Source organism: Camelus ferus, chromosome 2, assembly GCF_009834535.1.
Source record: "Camelus ferus isolate YT-003-E chromosome 2, BCGSAC_Cfer_1.0, whole genome shotgun sequence".
Lineage (NCBI taxonomy): Eukaryota > Metazoa > Chordata > Mammalia > Artiodactyla > Camelidae > Camelus > Camelus ferus.
The window spans coordinates 90733912-90755073 of NC_045697.1; the positions used below are offsets into that span (position 1 = coordinate 90733912).

The following is a 21162-nucleotide window of genomic DNA, read 5'->3' on the forward strand; positions in this document are numbered from 1 at the left end:
CCATATAGCTGAATTTTTTTAATCCAATGTAATTACCTCTGTAGTTTACTTTGTTGACATTTATTATCATTTCTGATTTATTTTACTATGTCTTTACAGTTCTATTGCATTTATGTCCCAACTTATTCTGTACTTTCTACTTACCACACTTGTTTTTTTCCTTTCCTCCCTTCTTTCAAATTGAGCTTCCTCTTCATATACATATGTGAGTTTTCTTTCAGAAGATGTTTCTTGAATTATAGTTTTTAGAATTTGTTCTGTTTTATTGCTTTGGTTGTCTTCTTTAAGGGCTTCTACAATATGTATGTTAAATAATCTGTGCCTAATTTTTATATCCATCACTTTTTCCAAATCATTTTTATCTGTTGTTTCTGTTATTTTAATTTTCCTCCATCTTCAATCTCCCTTATGAAGTAGTCTGTGGCACCTTATAAGTTTCTTATTCTTTTCCTGAACTCTGCCAGCAATATTTTCATATCTTCCTATTATTTCTCCATTTCAGAAAATTTTTTGCACTTTTCAGTTTTTCAAATTATAATTTGTCATTTTTTTCAATTTTCCATGACTTAAAATTATTTCTTTCAGTTCATTTTATAATGACATTCCATTTTTATCTGTCTTGTGGGCATATCTGGCATTCCTTTGTTGTCTATAAGAACGTTATTTAGTTCAACTGCACTCTTCCTTTTCCTGCTCAGTATTTAATCCAGTAAATGGCATCTGCATTACTTGCTGCTGTCAGAATCCTGGAAATCATTCTTAACATATTCTTTTACCTCATCTAATCACCAACTTATCCTGCCAGGCTACCTCTAAAATATATTTTATATGCTTTTAATTCCAAATTTCACTGCCCCAATCCAAGTCACTAACATACCTCATCTGAACTAGTGCAATAACCTGCTTGTCTCCAAGCATCTACTCTTGCCTCCTTTATCAGTCATGGTTTTGTAGTTGCAAACATCAGAATCTAACCTAGGTAGTTTATGCAGAGAATGTATTTATTAAAGGATATTAGCTCATAGACTCTAGGAGGGATAGAGATTCAGGCTTTGCACCTAGGAACAATGGTTGGATCACAATGCAGGAGCTGCCCCAGAAAAGACACCCTACCAACCCTGGCTCAGCACAGATCCCACATCCATGCTGATGAAGCTGTGGGACTAGGTTCCAGGAGCTGTGCCACTGCTTTCTCCAAAATTTAAGCCACTGACCTTGCTCCCTCGCCAAAATCAATTTTGCTCATGTTGCTCACTTTTGCTCCACTCCTTAGCAAGTCTCACACTGGAGGCAGGTACTGGCAGAGCCAGAAACACAAATTCATGCCCTGGCTGCAAGGGTAGATGAGAGAGAGAGAGTGAATGCATTTTGGCTTCTATCTAAGAGGAGAAGGTCAACATGAGAAGTTCTCAAATGTGGAAGGGTCTTTGGGAAGAGTGGCTACAAACATGATAAATGTCCTCCACATCCACTCCAATTTATACTTCACACTGCGGCCAGCTTATTCTAAAAGACAAAGCTGATTATATTATTAACTTTAAATTAATTGTGGAAATTTAAAAACACAAAAAAGTACAGATATAACAATATAAGGAGCCTCCACGTAGCTCCCACTCAACTTCAGCAAATATTTTGCCAATCTTGTTTCATCTATCCTACTGACATCCTTCCCCCACTGGAGTATTTTGAGGCAAATCCCAGATATATAATTTCTATCATAAATTTTTTAATATCTTTAACAGATAAAGACCTAAAAAAGTATAACTATAACACATCTCAGAATTAACAATTCCTTAATATCATCTAATGTTGTCTAGTTTCAAATTTCTCCAATTGCCTCAAAAGTATTCTTACATTTGACTTAAAAGAAGATCAAAAATAAGATCTCTGTAATGCATTTGATTTACGTATCTCTGAAGTTTCTTTTCATCTATGACTTCTGATCTCTCAACTTTTATTTTTTCTATGCCAATTTTTTGTTTAACTTTAAGAAACTGAACCATTTGTCTATAGAATGTATCACCTTCTGGGCTTAGATGATTACTTACTAGTGGTGGCATTTACTTATCTTTTGTATTTCCTGTAAACTGATAGTTTACATCTATAGGCTTGATTAGATTCTGGTTCTTTTTTTTTTTTTTTTTTTTTTTTTTTTCTGGCAGGAACACTTTCATAGGCTGTACTGAGTACTTCCTGCTGCATCAAATCAGGAGGCACATACCACTTACCCATTTTTAATGATGTTAAGAATGAACAGTGGGTTCAAGTGTTGTTAGCCTCATCCATTCTTTAGAAAGTTCCTCATTAATCTTCCACCTAGTATTTTTGCCATTCACTGATGATTCTTGTCCCTATCTATTATTTCACTAACGGTTGCTAAATGGGAATTTTTCTAATTCTGTTAATCCTTTTGTATTTAGTAGTTTGGATTATACTATAGAAAATAACTTTACCTCATCAATATTTGACTACCCTGAAATTTAGATAGGCAGAAGAGATGCTTGAGTCTTTATTTTCTGGTTTTTAATGGGTTTTTCTTGTGGGGTAGTGGGAGGTAATTAGGTTTGTTTGTTTAATGAGGGTAATGGGGATTGAACCCAGGACCTCATGCATGCTAAGCACACACACTACCATAGCTACTGAGCTATATACCCTTCCTCCTTATTTTCTGTTTTTTAGAATAAAGAGCTAAAATCCTAGCAACCTCCAAAGGTGGCCAGTTATCTTATTTTTAGTATCATTTTGAACTCATAGATTTTCCACACAGTTGATGTGTTTAAATCAACTGCAGATATTCTTTTCAGTGCTTTAATTGCCCCATTTTTGGCTACTAGAAGTCCCTTTATTTGACTCCTGTGTCCCTTTGGAAAGACTTCTTTAATAAACTCCCTTGCTTTCTGGCACTAGATGTAGGCTCGTTTTGCCCCACACCTGGAATCAGCCACTTCTACAAGGAGCCCAGGTTTCTTTTTAGAGTCCAAGTTACCTTAAATACCTTCCTATTTCTCTTAAATAAAGTCCAAAATACTTAAGTGCTTATAGTAACATTCTTCCTAACATTGGTATATCACAAATGGGTTACATTTGTAAATGGAAAATTGATCCATTTAGTGCTCCAAGATCACTGGTACGGACTGTGTTGACTGAAAAAGCTGGGTATAAGTAGCTTTATCCATTTTCCACAATATTTTCTATGATTATGATCATGTGAAAACAGTTGAGAGGTGTAGGGTACAGCGGATAAGTATCTATGTCAACTCAGGTAACCTGCCTTTGGTGGAACCTGCTTTTCTCCACCCAGTTATAAAACTATTTACTCTACGTAACTGAGATGATTCTGACAGAGTTCTTCCCTCACACAACTATATTCCCAGAATAGATGTGTGATCCAGGCCTGGATCCATCCCCTGCCCACCTGGTAGACTCCAGGATGGGTATGTACGCTAAACTTGGCTAGTTGGAGCCTTTTGGAGCCTTTTCTGATACTTCTGCTTGAGCCATTCTTCCCCAGAACTGTGAGCTATAAAGGTATTGCGAGCTTGAGGCTGTCAGCGGCCATCTTGTCACAAAATGAAGAGTGCCTAAAAATAAAGTCAAACAGAGGTATGTTGAACTAAAAGAAAAAAACAGAGTCCTGATGACATTATCTGGATTCCTAGCTCCAACCATGCACAGAGTTAGAATACCTAACTCTTACTTGCCACCAGAGGAGTCCTAATGCTTGAGGCCTAAAGGTCTTGAACTGTCTCTCCATAGCCTCAACTAACAGAACTTTTTCTCAATCACTATACTCCAGCCACCCTGGACCTATTTTTAGTTCTGGGAAAGCCCCAACATCTTCCCACCTCCAGGGCTTTGCACACATCATGCCTTCTACCTGAAATGCACTTGTCCCACTCCACCAATCTAAACCATTCTCTTCCACCAGGCCTTAGTTAAATCATTACTTTCTTAGAAAAATATTCCCTGACTTTCCCATTCAGCTACATCGCCTTCATTACTCCCTACACCTCTCTTTCATCGCCCTTTCCTTGAGCATTATCATCTGTGTTATCATTTGACTAATGTCTCACTTTCCTGCCAATATGTAAGTCTAATGAGGGCAGGGGCTTTGTGTATTGTGTTTACTGTTCCGCTCCCCGCAGTGGCATGGTGATTGGTGCATACTTGGGCCCCTTGAATATATATTTAAAGGATAAATATGAATAAGTAATCTTTTAAGGCTTTAGGTACAAATATATAATAATCTTGTTTATTAGAAAATATACAATCACAATGTAAGATACATTCAATTACAAATAAGTCTGGAATAGTTAAAAATGGTACCCAAAATAAGTTATGTATTCTTAATGATGCATCTCAACAGATGCAGATAAGTAGTTTATCTCCTCCAAAACAAAAAATAACATACAGATTTACTTCACTCCTCCAATTCACTGCAAGAGAACTGGAGTTTATTTTTCAATGTAGCCAGGCTTAACAAGGTCACATAGAAACACTTTATGAAGTTATAAATCCCTTCAACTATGAAAATCATTTTTTCTTATCAAGTATAAGTTTAGATTTTTAAAAACATGTCTTTTCTTAATAGTAATTTTTAGAAGTTTTTTTATACTTAAGGTATCCTATCATCTTTTTCAACTTATACTCAACTTGTCAACTCAAGATCTCAACCAGGTGATTTTTCTCCTCAAACTTTACCTCACTGCTCTCTCCTCCACCCCATGTCACTTCCTTTGTGCCAAGATGTGTGTTGGTGTAATCCTCTGGAGAAGAAAGTACTCTCAATAAAAAGGAAGGTGGCAGTCATTTTTCCAAGGTTACAGTTTTATCTGAATTTTATAAAATTTTATAAATCTTCAGAAGTTGGGAAACTTCTCTGTCATATTCTTGCATGGAAACAGTCTAACTATTAAGCTAAGATAAATGCCCCAGTCAATAAGCTTCAAATTATGTTTCTCAAATATTTCTGCTAATAGGAGTCACTGGTATAAGTAACTTTTAATTTACCCTACAATTAGCATTTAAGTGACTGCTCCTGCAACTTGATGGGCTAATTCATCACTATGAAAAAAAACAGTAAAGAATGTAGACTTTGTGGGAAGGATATAGCTCAAGTGGTAGAGCACATGCTTAGCACACACAAGGTCCTGGGTGCAATCCCCAGTACCTCCTCTAAAAATAAATAAATAAATAAATCTAATTACCTCCCCCAACCCCCCAAAAAAGAATGTAGACTTTGAAGATAGACTGTTACTGAGACAAGTACCTTAATTTCTCTGTGCCTCTGTTCCTTCATCTGTAAAACATCTTCACCCTATAAGACTGCTATGAGAATTAAACAGTACATTGCACATTACCTGGAATATGGAAAGAGCTCTCTAATATGGTAATCATTTTGCAATATATAAGTGTATGAAATCAACATGTTGTACACCGTAAATTTATCCATGTTATATGTCAATTATATCTCCATAGAGCTGGGAAAACAAACAAAAAGACACAGAGAATAAGTAACCATTTACAAGCCAAGGAGAGCGGCCTCAAACAAAACCCACCTTGCTGATACCTTGAGCTCATACTTCTAGCCTCCAGAACTGTAATAAATTTCTGATACTCAAGCTACCCCCCAACAAAAAAAAGTACAGCAAACTTAGTATAAAGTGCAGATTATAGTGTTTACTCTCAGATTTGAAAATATGTATATCTTACAGTAGGAAACATTTGGAAAAGTATTTAGAAATATTTTTACATTTTGGGGTAATATTGATTATCCATATAAATAGTTCTGTACTAGTCCCTATTAGCAGCATTCAGCTTACGCAGAGGTAGAAATGTATACATTGAAAGTGTGATTTAGCCAACTTCTAGTAAACTCAGTAAACAGATTAAAGCCATTTTATCTCAAATACTGATTAGACAGGGACTGTCATGGCCTGCAGTTCTGAGTAGCTATGCTGACACAGATTGAAAACTTGCGTCTTCCCAGTACCGAGAGATAGGAAAAGTAAATAAATGGTTTTTCTCTAGAATTTAAGGGAATTGAAAAATGCCAATAATTTTAACAGTTTTCTGTTCAACATATGTATACAATAACACATACCTGGCTTATGTTTCTAAAGTGAATTATTTATTAGGACTTGAAAGAAAAAAAGTAAGTTATCCCTACCTAAGGTAGTGAAATCCGTCCTGATCTCTTAATCTGCTTTATTGCTCAAATATGAACATTACTCACACTCATCCATTAATTTAGGGGTTACTCAATGAGATCCTGAACTAAAGGAAGACAGTAAGTGTAGTATTAAAACTAATGACTTATAGAAGTCAAGGCAGGATGGCAGGAATGGTAAGTGGAAAATATAAGAGTCATAATTTTGCTTCATAAGGAAAACTTGATAATAACAAAAAGCATTTTTAAATTAACAAAAAGGAGGTACATTTGAATAAAAGTACCTCTATTTAGGTAAACAATTTCTATAATTTCATTCTATTACAGGTAATTCATACAGAACTGTCCTTATGGTTTTACTGCATAGACGGTCTCTCATTACTTTAATGACACCTCTGCAGTTTGAATTAAGACTACAACCTCACATTCGTAGACCATTGTCTATTCACTCATGAGTCCATGCCACCCAAAGAAAATGTTATATGAAGACTATTTCTTTTTTGAGATAAGAAAACTATGATCCAGAATTTTTACATTATCTTGCTATTCACAATTAAGCATAGAATGCCCTGTGTTATTCAACATATTTTCTGGTTATTCAAAATATACAGTATCTGCAACCTGACTTTAGGAAACTGACTCATAGCAATAGTCTAGCTGAGCCTTAGAAGAGAAAGTTTCACACAGCAAGTACATTCCATCCTAGTCTCAGCTAGGTTACTCTTGACTCCTTCCATGCCGTATGGAATATGCGATGAGTCTTTTGTAAACCACACCCAGGAGTGTGATGGTAAGCACAACCATTCCACACACAAGGCTGAAGGCCCACCGTGGGCCCCAGGAAGTGTACACTTGGCTGATGAACACGGGTCCAAGAATCCGTGCTGCACTTCCAGAAGCTGTTAACCAGCCCATGTACACACCCTGTGAGGGGAAAAGCAGATTGATACTTAGGTGTAGTTATTTTTAAAACAAGGATGATGCTACTATTAGCAAACTATGACAAATTCACAAGAATCGCTTTCTCCATCTGTTATTTTTAAATTAAATATAGAGTGCCTCTCTATAAATATAGCAAATAATGAACAATAAACTTACTTGATAATTCTCAGGTTAGGAATAATAAAAGTAGCATAAAAGGACAAACATTGTCTGCTGAAGTCCTGGAAACAGTATAACTTATTAATTTACCTTTTAGGGCTAACATTTATTTTCTATTTGCTATCTTCCAGATACTGTGTTAGGTGCTTTACGATATATTATTTCCAACGTTCACAAATTTCTATGATTGGTGTTATCCCCATTTAACAAATGAGGAACTAAAGCTCAGAAAATTCAAGTAACTTATCCAAGAGATTTGAAGCCTTATTTGGCTGAATTTCCACTATACCATAATGTCACTGTTCCAACTACTGTATCCAAAACTATAGCCGATACAATCTACCCAGGAATGTGCAGTGCAGCATTACTTTTAATATCCCCCAACTGAAAACAACCTAACTGTCTGCCAATGGTGGATTAACTAAATAAATTCTGGTACACTTAATAAATGGAATGCTAAGCAGTTGCTTTAAAAGAAGAAGGTCTTATACAGAATAAGATCTTATAATGAGAATAACGTCTATACACGTTGACGTGGAAAGAAGGCTATGGTATATATTAAGCAAACAAACAAACAAAAAAATCCAGGATGCAGAAAAAAGTTTATGTATATGAGATGTAATCCATTTTACCTTTTTTAAAAAAGGCATGAGTGTGGATATGTTTGAAAAGGCATAAAAAATGTCTTGAAGGGTACAAATGAAGTAGACAGTGGTTGATTTTAGGATGAAGGTAAGGGGAGCCTTCCTTTTCTGCTATATATACTTCAAGTTACTTGAATTACAACCATCATATATTGTTTTTGAAATTAATATGCTTTTATTCTTGATTTTGGAAATCTGAAAACATAACCTTATAGATTAAGAAACTCAGAAATTACCAAAATGTTTTGCCTATTCTTACAGCTTAAAAACACTGGCATTAGATTTTTTTCTCTTTGCTTTATTTCAATACAGAAACACTAATTCCTACCATGAAAATATAAAACTATCAGTTTAATTTTTATAAAGAGGAAGATACTATTTTTATGTTGTTGCCATTTAAATAACTGGTACTAAAAAGACAAGTCAGAGTATAGCCTAGAAATAATGTAAATGTACAATAACAGGAACATGACTGAATAAATGATGGTACATACATAGATGAAATGTGACTCCATTAAAAATAATTCTCTAAAAGAAAATGAAATGTCATGGGAGAATACTTATAGCATATTGTTATTTTTTTAAAAAGCAGATTATAAAATAGTATGAATGATATAATCCTATTTTTGTGTTAGACATACATACACATACATAAAAGACTGGAAGTAGAAATATATTTCATCAGAACATTGGTAGTAATTGATATTTTTCTCCATTTTGCTTCTATACTTTTTCTAAATTTTACTTAATGAATATGAAAATTCTTATAATAAAAACTAACTTTAAAATACACATAAGTGCAATGCATTTTTCACACCATTGTGTTTTCATCTCTTAATAACTGTCTTCAGGGCCAGATGAAATTAAGTCTAGATCCAAATCTGCCTATCAGTTTTGGTTTGTTAACTGTTGCCTACTTTAAGAATGAGTTTCTGTAATTTATGCTTGAACTCAGTCTGAGTTCAAAACACCTTTGAGTTCTAATGTAAAGTACTTTTTGTTAAATTTCAGCATACAAATTCTGTAAGTACTTTTGGCGGTGGAAGGAGAGGTAATTAGGTTTGTTGGTTTGTTTGTTTATTTTAAGAGGTACTGGGGATTGAACCCATGACCTGGTGCGTGACAAGTATGTACTCTAACACTGAGCTATACCCTACCCCGTCAAATCCTATAAGTACTTTATAAAAGTTGTGGGATTTTTAAATTTAAAATGCTGAGTATGATAAAAATCCCCTAAATCAGCTTGTGTGAAAATAGAGAATGGTATTAATAAACATGAGTGCTTACAAGTTTATCTTACACAATTGCAATGTCTGGGTAACTGACTCACCTGGGGTTTTGGTCCCAGAATTTTTGAATATAATGTATAGGACATAACATTGCAGGATGGATAGCCTATTCCAATTAGCACAGCTGATGTGAGGAATTGGGCCAGATAGATCATGGGGGTGTAGAGGCACCAGGCTTGTTCAATTGGGCAACCAGTTGGTCCTTCATTGTGATCTTCTCTTGGTGACTTCCAAAGAGTAATAATTATTTCCCCAAATGTGGTATTAGGGATTGAATTATTATGTAAATCTGTAAAAATAAAATCAGCACAGTGTATTACTTCTTAATTTTAGATGAATAACGGGCTAACATTATAGAATTATGTATGGCTATACCTTCCCACTGTATTTTGGGAAACTGATTTCCCCAAGGTAACAGGATGAAGAAGCCAACCCATACAACGATGAGTCCTCCCAGCAGAATAGCACGCTCGCCAATCCTGTTAAAGAACAGAAACTCTGTAATTTAAAAATGAAACATTATAACACAGTTTAACTACTTTTAGAATTTTTAAAACTATAAATAAAATAATATCATGATACTTTAAGTGATATACTAATTAATATGAATGTAAAATATAATTTCCCACTAAAAGGAACCAGGACTCCTTTAAAAACTGGCTGATTTCAGATCTGGGACAGAAAATGTGCAAGATGAGCCTGAACGTCTAATCATACCAGAAAGCACAGAAGCTATCAGTGACTACTAGATCATGGTAAAAAGACTCAGAGCCAATCTGATGAAGCTGGCCAAGAATTTGACAACATGAACACCAAAAAGAATAGTAATGACAATGACTTGAAACACATAAAAATGTTATAATCTATAAATCCATACTATATTAAAATAAAATACTCAGTCACTTTTAGAGGATGTTAGGGAAACAATTCATTATTTTAAAAATCAGTGAATAAAAGGAAAAAATCACCCTGTGTCTCCTATAAAAAGTGTACCATCAGGATAACCAAATAGTTGGTGATGGGAAGGCTCTCTTTACTCAAAGTATTTCAACAAATAAATAAAGGAATGACAGAATTAAAATACCAGGATTTTGCAATGCTCTATTAACAAATTAACTGATTTGGGGAATGGTCAAAGGTCACCTACATCATAAAAAGAGATAAACATTTCACCTGATGTAAGCACATACCACCACTTATAAAACATTCTTGCCAAAAAATTGAACTCAAACTATATCAAGCTTCTAGATCTAAGTGCCAATTTTCAAGAAATTCAGTAAGTACAGGAAAATATTAAACAAACAAATATTAAACACCACAGGGATTTATTCAGCAAGATCCAAAATGTGGGAAACTACAGGTAAACATCCTGGTCGCTTCAATTTGTAAGGGAGAGAGAAAGAGATGGAAGAGATGGAAAAGAAACCCACAGATTAAAAGAGATTCAGGAAATATAAGAGCCTGAGTCAAGTGAGTACTGTGAAATAAAACAATATAAAACAAAACAAATTTAAACAATTTGAGACAATGGAAAAATTTGAATACTCCCTGGATATTTGATGATACTTAGAAATCACTACTAATTTTTTTAGACATGATAATGTTGTAATGTAATGTGTTGTAATGTAATTGTAAACTTTTACAGATACATACTGAAATATTTATGACATGAAATGATGTCTAAGATCAGCTTCAGAATAATCCAGGTGTACGGGACGGGGAGTGTGGAGTAGGCGTAGATAGAAATGAATCCAGACTGTCCAAGGGTTTATAATGTTGAAGCTGGGTAACAGATATCAGAGATTCAGTACATGATTCTCTCTACACCTTTGTGTATGTTAGAAATTTTCCATAACAAAAAGTGAAATATACAAACAAGACCAAAGGCTTCCAAAACCCAACACTTCCATCAGCCTCAGAACACCTACAAAGCTTCCTATCTTTTCAACCTGATCTTCTCCCATTTGCCATTTCTCTCACTCTGCTCCTGGCCTAAATGGCTTTCCTGCTTGTCCCTTAAACTCAGTCTTCTGGAGGAAGAGAGTTCCAGGCCACCGCATGGTTAATTCTCTGACTTCACTGAGGTCTCTGCTTGAATGTAGCTTCCATTTCAGCTGCCTTCCTGGAGCAATCAATCAAAATAATACGTCCCCTCTCTCCCATCCCTGCCCTTGTCACTTTTTTGTTCTCTTCCTCTGGTCTAGTCTTCATAGTGCTTGCCATGACCTGATTTCACATTTGCATTTATTGGCTTTCCCCCTAGTAGAATACAAGCTCTCTGAATGTATGGAATTGGACAACTTGTAAGGACTCCTATCAGCAGGACCACTCCACTTCTGTAACAACATGTAATGTATTTACTACTATTGAACTTTGAATATGAATCTATGTCTATGTCTCCATCTGTATCTTGGCCCCTCTACTTGGCACTGTAAGGACAGGAAACTTTGTAGTACTCCCACAGCACCTGGCCCTTAGCACCGATTCAATATTTGTTAATTGACTTTACAACTTTATACAAAAGTTCTGCAATATTATAGAAATATTTTAGAAATAATTAAATTGTTAGAATTATCTAAATTCGTCAACTAATGTCCCTCAGACTATGTGGATGAACTTAATTTTATACAAGCATTTCCCTCATAGTGTGTTCTTTACAGTTGTACTTCTACGAAATGATTCTTGAGAAGAATCTCAAGATCAAAGTTACAATTAACTTTTAGAAATGCTACATACTCTATTTGTCATGCTGGTGATACAGTAAATATATACTGATGATTTAGAAGTTTTAGAGTAAAGAAGTTTGGTAATTTTAACCAGAATTTTCCAGACTTAATCATTAACGCTTTCCTGGTGCATAACATGTATTATCACACAGCAGGAAAATGTTTCATAAAATATAGAAATTATTTAAATAAAACATAGTATACAAAAGACACATTAAAAGACAATTACTTTGTAAAATAACTTACTTTACAAAAGACGATACTATATGGTATAGAAATAGGCTCCCTTAATAAATTTTAAATCTGTACATAATGAGAGAAAAGTTTTACAGTATTTTATTAACACATTCATTTGCATTGTTAGCTCTGTTTTGTGTTTCACTTTTATAAAAAAGACTTGAAATAAAGCCAAAGACAAATGACTTACTTTTTGGAAAGTAATTTTACCCCCATGAAAATAATAACTGCCTCGACTCCAAGAGCAGCAAGTATTATTCCATCATATAATACAGCTTGTTCTCTGGTCCAGGCATACATATCCATTGTTAATGGAGTAACGATGCTAAGAAAAACAAATAAATTATTTTTATTTTGTTTTAAATCATAGTCATTGTCACCTAAAGGTGAAACAAAAGCTTTAATGATAGCAACACATTTAAGAATCTGCATCCCTTTTAAAAGTGATACCAGATTCACATCTACAAAAATTTTAACACAGTTTAAGGACATTTTGTTGTTACATACACAAGCCACTTAGTTTGGCTGTTCACATTTCTTAAATATTTATTTTAATTATATAAGTAACATATGCACATTGCAAAAAGTCTGAAAAACAGGAAAATGAAAACAACCAACCATAATTCCTACCATTCTAATATAATTAAAAAATCATGGTTTCATTTTGGTTTAAATTGGTCTCTTTCCAATGAAATCATGTTACTATTATTTAGTTATTAGAACCTTCTGGTTCTGATTTTTTTTCTCTTCCTCAGTCTCTTTCATACCTATCTTTGAATGTACATATTCTTCTCCCTACCTCTGAATGATATACTTCCTTTATATGACTGTCTCCTTCCTAGCCAACTTCTTTTACTACTTGCTACCTCCTTCTGTTAACTTGCTACAAAAAGGAATTAAAATATTCATTCTTAAAAAAAAAAAAAAGGAACATCACCATTTTTAACTTTAAAATCAGATAAGCTGCTCTGGAAAATAGTTCAGTGATTCCTCAATAAGCTAACATAGAATTATCATATGATCCATCAATTCCACTTCTGCGTATATACCCAAAAGAACTGAAAGCGAAGACTCAGAGACTTGTATACCAATAGTAGCACTATTTTCAATAGCAAAAGGTGGAAATAACCCAAATTTCCACTGACAGATGAATGGATAAACAAAATTGGTTTATACATACAATGGAATATTATTCAGCCATAAAAGGTATGAAATTCTAACACATGCTACAACTTGGATGAACCTTGAAAACATCATGCCAAGTGAAATATGCAAGACACCAAATGACAGAAGTTTGCATGATTCCACTTATGAAGTAGCTAGAACAGGCAAATTCATAGAGAGAGAAAGTAGAATAGAGGCAATCAGGGGCTGGGTGAGGGGGAATGGGGACTTATTAATGGGTATAGCGCTTCTGTTTGGGATGATGAAAAGGTTCTGGAAGGGTGGCAGTGGTGGTTGTACAGCATTGTGAATGTATTTAAAGCCACTGAATTGCACAGTTAAAGATAATTAAAATGGTACCCCTGAAATGAATATATTATTATATACCAATTCTATCTCAGTTAAAAAAAAATTAAATATGGCAGAAAAACTCTAAGAATCATAGCAGACTCAAAGTTTAACATATGTCCAACAACACAGTTCAACATGGATTAATGGCAAATAAATACACAAGAGAATAAATCATACCCATAAAATTGAAAAAAAAAGTTAAAATGTAAGTTTTATGTTATGTATATTTACCATAATAACATATATGCCCCCCAAAACCAAATGAGCTAAAACTTTCACATATCTCAATTATTTAAAAAAAAAATCAAGTAGATCCTGCACAAAATGTACTTGAATAGGGGGTGCGGCGGGATGGGGCTGGGGAAAAAAAGTACTGGCATAATAATGTTACATTATCTTGACAAGTGAACAAACCAAGTTATCAAATGATAATATCACATATTCTGTGTTGGTTTAATGGACATACACACCCCCCAATACTTACAGTTACATAGAAAAAATGTTGGAAAAAAATACACACTGAAGTATCAGCAGTGGTAACCACCAGGGAGAGGAGGGGATGTGGAAATACAGTCGTAGTGTTTGGAATATTTATAAGATTGTACTATTTTAATAATATAATGGAAAGGTATTTTAAAAATTAAAAAGCCATATGATAACTAATGGTCAACAAAGCCCACACAAGGCAGATATTTTGTAATATGCTAGCTTTTTTCAGGATCAGGGCTTAAACAGAGTTAAAATTTCTAGACTGAACCCAGCATACATAAACAGGGAGCTATTTGGCTTAAAGTTAATTAAATTAATACACAATTAAAGTTTTCTAACTGTTATTTATCATAAAACTCAGAGGAAGGGGAGAAAGACTAGTGAGACAGATTCCTTTATATGGAAGTAATATAAGGAACTAAGATTACAGGCAGAGAATTAAAATTAACTACATTCAAGTTGAAAAGCAAAAAATTTATATATGCTTTTTACATCATGACAAGGAAAATATGCCTTACATAAGGTTTTTGAGAACATCTGTATGCTTGATTAATACTGCATTAAGAAAAACAGGTTACATAATACAATTTAGGTAAAAACAAAATAAAACTTACGTTTCAAAAAGGGCAAAGATAAACAGAATCACGAAAAACAGAACATTGCTGGCCACAACAGCAACTTGATCAATATTTCCTTGAGGGGCTTGAATTTCATCTGTACTTGCTATAGTAAACAAAAGAAAAATTACATTATTTACACATTCAATTTTTCTTACAACATTATTAAGTGGTGTAAAAATTATATGTAGCGAATTCAACAACTAAACATTCAAAATCATTTTTTACACTTCGAAGCAGTTTAAAAGTAATGGAATTTACATGACAGAAATAATTTTTAAATGGCATTTAAAAGTAAAGTGAATTTTCTTCCCAGGACATACACTTCAATTCTGCTACCTACAGGAAATACTCAGATTTTCTACTTGTTGTCTTTCAATGAAAAATAGAACTGTGTTTTTATAGAATTCTATAAAATGATCTCAACTAAATACATGAGCTTTAAATTTCAGTTGCATTTTTGTCTACCTTACCTAAATTTTAAATTTATGAGGACTTCATGAAGACATCAAATAGTTTATTAAATCACTTCTTAATTCTGTGATTCACTTCAATGGATACATATTTTGAAATGGTATGTGAAATTAGTATTAGTAAATACCCTTGTTTTTACCACAATTTTAAGTCCTTACGTTATCATTTATATTTTTTGCTAAGAACCAACAAGATTTGATGGTGGTTTTATAAATTAGGAAGGCAAAATGTGTATATTCACTTAACTATGTAGTTAAGTAATACACTCAATATAAGCCATATCTGATATAATTGAGTAGTATGAAGCCATATACATGTATTTATATATACCCATCATGCTATTTTATAATTTACCCACTTATTCAGAGTAAACCAGGTAAGTAATACAAGAATGTATTCATTTATACAATCTTTAAGTGTATGTGTAGCAGCAACGGGGACAGGGTGACTTTCCTAAGACACGGTAAGTTTCTGTATTTTTTTTATATGAGTGCCTGCCTTTATATTTCAGGAGAAGTTCCTTCTCCAATAATAAGTGAGGTCCGGAAATAGTCTGCTATACTTGGGGGCAGTTAAGCACCTTGGACACTCGACAATGTTATGACCTCCCTTTCTAATCACACAAAGAAAACCGGTCATCTTTGTCCAGGTATTTTTCTGAGGTAGATTCTGGTCCTTGTGAGCCCTGTGTTATTTGGATAGGCCTCCCTGAATCTCAGTCACCACCTAGAAGTCAGTCTTTACTCCTTTGAATCGAATATCAACAATGCCCCATGTCAGTCTGGAGTTTACTTCATATGTGGTTAGTTTTCTGCAGCCTCCACCCAGTGCTAGCTTTGGTGGGGAAACTCAGAAATGTTGCATCCTAAATCACGGGGATTGACTAGGTATCCTAATTATAAGAATTTTAAGAAAATATTGCATTAGCATATTGATTAAAATACTATGTAATTGGAAATTCTAACCTTATCCCATGATAACATCTTTAATAATAGGAATAAACCTGATATATTTTATCTAGACATTGAAATTTAAAAATAATTTTTGTCTTATTAAAATTATTTTGAAGAACCTAGAAATCTTATGAAAGAAAATAGATCTCTCTTTTCTAAATTCTCATTTGTGCTTTAGATCAGGGCTGTCCAAGAGAACTGACATAATGGAAAGGTTCTTTCTGTGTACTGTCTAATACAGCTGCTAGTCACATATACCCACTGAGCACTTGAAATGTCGCTAGTGTCAATAAATTTAAATAGCCAAATGTGACTAGTGGCTATAGTACTGAATGGTATAACTGTAAGTCTTTGCTACTCAAAGTGTGGTTCATAGACGAGTAGCATCAGCTCATGTGGAAGCTTGTTATAAATGTAGGCTCTCCTCACTCAGGCCTCACCCCAGGCCTCATTACTCAACCAGAGCCTGCATTTTAGCAAGGTTCCCAGGCACTATGTAAGCACATTAAAGTCAAAGAAGCAAGGATCTAGATGGTAATCCCCTTCAATTTGTGAAAGATTTTGCTTATTGCCCTTTAACCTCATCCTCTTTAACTAGCTCATTCCCTTTACCTGATAGGTCCTTTAAGTTAGCAGCCTAGTTTTCACCTTTTCAAAAAAGGAGCTTATACCCACGGCTGGCACTTCCTCACCATTCATTCTTTCTGTCTTTTATTTTGAAAAGTTTTAAATATATCATTATATATCTATGTCCTAGATTCAATTGTATTTTGCCACACTTGATTTATTTACCCCTTCCTTTCCTCTTTTCCCTCACTCTCTCTTTGTTGCTGTACTGCTTTCCTCTGGATGACCCCCAAATTTGTATCTCTAGCTTCGATCTCTATTGCTAACATTAAAAACACCTCTGGAATTTTTCAACTGTTCTAATGTAGCATTACATTTGGCTTAATCCAAATTGAAATCACCTTTTATCTTTTCAGCCAGTATCCCTTCTTAAATTCTTGTTCTCTTTCATACTTTTAATTATCCAAAATCAAAACCTGGCAGATATCTTCAACTCCCTTAGTCCTTATATTCCCTATCCAATCTGTCAAAAACCTTCAAAACCTCATATCTATTCCTTCTCCATTCTCAGTTACTGCCGTAGTTCAAACCTTCACATATCTGGATTAGCCTCACATGGAATCTGACTATTGTCACACTTCTCCTTACTTCAAAACTTGCTAGAGCTCCTCACCACTCTGCTCTCCACCCTACTACTTTTAACTTTACCTTCCACTAGTTTTGTTGTGAAAATTAAATAAAATAGCTATCAAAAAACTTGGTAAAATAACACTTTCTTTTTCACAACTTCATAAACTCCTTGAGGGCAAGGACTAGATGCATTTTTTTTTTTTTTACAAGGGGGACACTCCCCAAGAAGAACATAGTTGGTATTTAAATAATGCTTTATTTAGTAAAATATACCTGCTTACCAGATTGGGTACCTATTTATGAGTCAGAGAAAGATCTAAAGGATAAAAATGTGCATTTATAGAGTATACCAAAAGAATAAAAATACAAAAGAGAAACCATACTATTTCCATGATTAAGGGAACAAAGAAATGCTTGAAACAGAAAGATACAAAGTAATTTTGGTAGCAAAATACTGATATCATTTCAAAGATCTCAAGGATTTTAGGATATTGGCTCTTTGAAAATAAGATTTAGCAATGGTTTTAAGCTTGTCGATTATGAACACCAAATGACTATCTAGAAATCAATTTAGGTAACTTTTAGCTTTGAAGATCTTCCCCAATTATCCATTGTATTATCCTCAGAAGCAAAATCCAAGTAAATACCAAACAGACAGAATCATTAGAAACACTTTGTAATATTATAGTAACTTAGTCAAACAGGTTAATAGTACCTTCTTCAAAATTAACATTTTTACACTGTCGTCCTGAGTCATCCACACGATGTTCTCTTAAAAGAAAAACATAAATAGTGTATCCATGAAAGGCTTAGTATAATAGATAAATGGTTTTAATTTATTATAAGCTATCTTGTCTATCTTTTCACATTCTGATAGTTTCTTTTATTGCCTTCTGAGTAATAAAATTATTACCAATGAGATATAACCAATAAAATTTAAAAGATATGTTACAATTATTATATTATCAGAGAAGATGAAAAAATACTCAATTCATCCAAAAGCATAAATAATCTATTTTAATCAGTATTTTAAGTTTTTCAATGATTTTTAACATGAGTTATGATTGTTTCTGGACTCTTGGATAAACTCTCTAAAGGAATATAAAGTAGTTTCATAAAATTTCTTCTAATACATAAAAGAGAGAAACATTACAAGCAACTTCTGTATTTAAGGTTGATACTAATCATTAATCTACTTAAAATGTAGCTTTCATGCCATTCTCCTACTTAGAAACTTACAGTTAGTAAATCAAGACCAAACCTTGAATCTTCAAAAACCTTATAATGTTTTCATTCATTGTCTATTATTTTAGTTATGAGTAACACATGCATTAGCTGATCGAAAAATAAGAACACAGCTATAGGCATCAAAAATCAAATAAAGACATCATAGAAATAATAATTCTCTAATAATGATAACCCTTATTTAATTTCACAATCTACAAAAGTAGTTTTATCATTTCAATCTAATTACCTTAATATTGTAAGGATCAGAATAATATTTAAAATTCCCAGGAAGGCGCCAAGTAAAACTGGTGCTGTGTACATGTTAATCTGCAGCTTAATGGTATCCCATGTCACGCCCTTTTCTCCAATGAGTGCAAAACAAGTCTGAAAAACTTATTAAAATAAAATGTATACAGATATTATATGGGAGGCACAGGCTAAACTAAATGTGAAAAACATTTACCACAAAATTGGAAGTAACACTATGGAATCATCCATCTGCATCAGGCATCTCAATAAGGATAAGAAAATTGGTTCTTGAGGGGGAGAGGCAAAAAATTCACTCTTTTTCTGTATAAAGCACAGATATGCATACAGTACAGAAAAGACATTTAACACAGATCTGTGGTATTAAAATGTCATGGGATGGAATGATTAGGAAAAAAAGGCCTAAAAAGCCTCCTTAGGGAGATAATAATGAAAAAACTGATTGAGAAGCACTGATGTAAATGCATTCGCAAGGGATTATATCTAACGTAACTTGTCTGTACCTTTTTTTTAAATACCTCCATAGGAAATTTAACTTATACAATTCCTTCCATAAATAAATTATTAAAGTTTAATCAATTTGATTATAAGAAAATGCCACATTTCAACTCAATATTTTAAAATATTACTATGTATATGGTATTTAAATTATATATATCTAATATCATTTTAAATTTGGATCTGTGGCAAAAATCGCATTACAAAAGTACTGGTTTGCTCTCCTGATTGAGATTCCATATCTGGCTTTGCCAATACTTTACATGTAACCTTAGGGTGAGGATTAAGTAAAATACTGCACTTAAAGTACTCAGAACAGAGTCTAGCAGTTAGGAAATGTTAGTACTTATTGATGTGTTTATTGTTGGAAAAGTCATCTAATCTTTTCAGGCCTACATTTTATCATCTTTACTCCAAAATGTTTAAGTGAATAATCTTTAAAATGCTTTTTAGATGGCCAAAATATTTACTGAGAACCCAAGCCTATACCAGGTACTGTGCTAGATACCAAGGGTAGAGTGGTAAATTAAAGAAGACTCAGACTATGTCCTCATGTATTTTATAATAAGGCAGTAGGTTCAATTATTCTAGATTTCTGCTTATATTTTATTCCAGAATACTAAACTGAAATATTAGATTTTGGTGACTGATGAATTATTCTCTTCTGTGAAAGAGAAGAAGTAACAGAAATAATAGAAACCGGAGTGGGGTTGGGGTGTTAATGATGAAGTAAACTGAGTTGGATTCAAATTCATGATATTCATAACTGCGATATTAAAAGCATGGGCCATATGGCTTTTCAATGTTATTCTAGGAACAAAAAGTTAATTTTTCTACTCATTTAGCAGAAAATTAATTGGCCTTAGGAAAATACTGAATCTCATTAATATATTTTTATACTCAGCTAAAGTATGAAAGCTTGGGAAGAGGACAAGAATAGCAAATCTATTTTAAACTCTCATTTTCTTCTATCATTTTCTTCAACCTTAGAAAAATCTTAATAGTATGGGCAAAATGCAAAAGGCAAAAGGGTAAAGAACTTCCTCAAATTACTTTCCTCAAATCTTTCAGTTAAAAGAATTTTGTTTCTAATAAACAGGAAGAAAAGCAAACTCTTGCTGAGATGTTAAGCTAAATGATTATCTGACAGAACACACACTTTGGAATCAGACAGTTAGGTTTGAACCTCAGATTTTTAATTTACTATCAGGGTGACCCTGGATAATTTACTTATATTCTCTATGCCTTGGTTTCTTAATCAGTACAATGGGACTAACAGCACTTAATTTAAAGAGTAAGAGTTAACACATATAAAGAGCCTAGCCTGGCTGCTGGATCAAAAAATACCTGTTTCCCTCCCTTTTCTTCAGCTAAGAGGTTTAATACTTGGATTTCATTTAACATTTGAAACTCAAAAGTTTCCCAATTCAAATTCAAGTAATGACAAGGGAAGAATACTTACCTGGACCTAGAATAAAACCTAATGCTTGACATGCACTTGTGTTTGCCATAGAACTTGTTCTTTCCTGAAGAGATGTAGCACCAGCAATATATGATCTAATAACTGCTACATTTCCTAAGAAAAGACATGATAACTCAAAGTAAAAGAAAATATTCTTCCATTTATGAAGTTCAAATTAATTTGGCTCTATGCAGAAGAGGAAATAATAATCTACAGTACAGTCACCACTTCCGTTTTATGATTACACAGGCATATATAGTGAACAAATGCATCAATTAATGGGAAATATTACTTGTA

General features: G+C 33.5%; 1 protein-coding gene across 11 annotated transcripts in view; it reads right to left on the minus strand.

Moving 5' to 3' along the window:
• MFSD8 (major facilitator superfamily domain containing 8) overlaps window positions 1-21162 on the minus strand; it is a 48740-nt gene that overhangs the window by 11869 nt on the left and 15709 nt on the right. For 2 of the 11 annotated variants that reach the window (XR_004313642.1, XR_004313643.1), the window contains exons 6-13: window positions 20866-20979; window positions 18886-19030; window positions 18127-18182; window positions 14785-14893; window positions 12357-12491; window positions 9579-9682; window positions 9245-9492; window positions 3416-7093 (exon numbers count right to left, since the gene is read on the minus strand). Coding sequence is in view for 3 of the 11 variants with exons in the window: in XM_006178608.3 (XP_006178670.1) it covers window positions 6887-7093; window positions 9245-9492; window positions 9579-9682; window positions 12357-12491; window positions 14785-14893; window positions 18127-18182; window positions 18886-19030; window positions 20866-20979 (1118 nt within the window). In the remaining 8 variants the exon portion in view is untranslated. Of the gene's footprint in view, window positions 1-144; window positions 1332-2064; window positions 7094-9244; window positions 9493-9578; window positions 9683-12356; window positions 12492-14784; window positions 14894-18126; window positions 18183-18885; window positions 19031-20865; window positions 20980-21162 lie in introns of those variants that run through there. The other 9 variants (XM_006178608.3, XM_014554079.2, XR_004313649.1 and 6 more) reach the window with 8 other exon arrangements.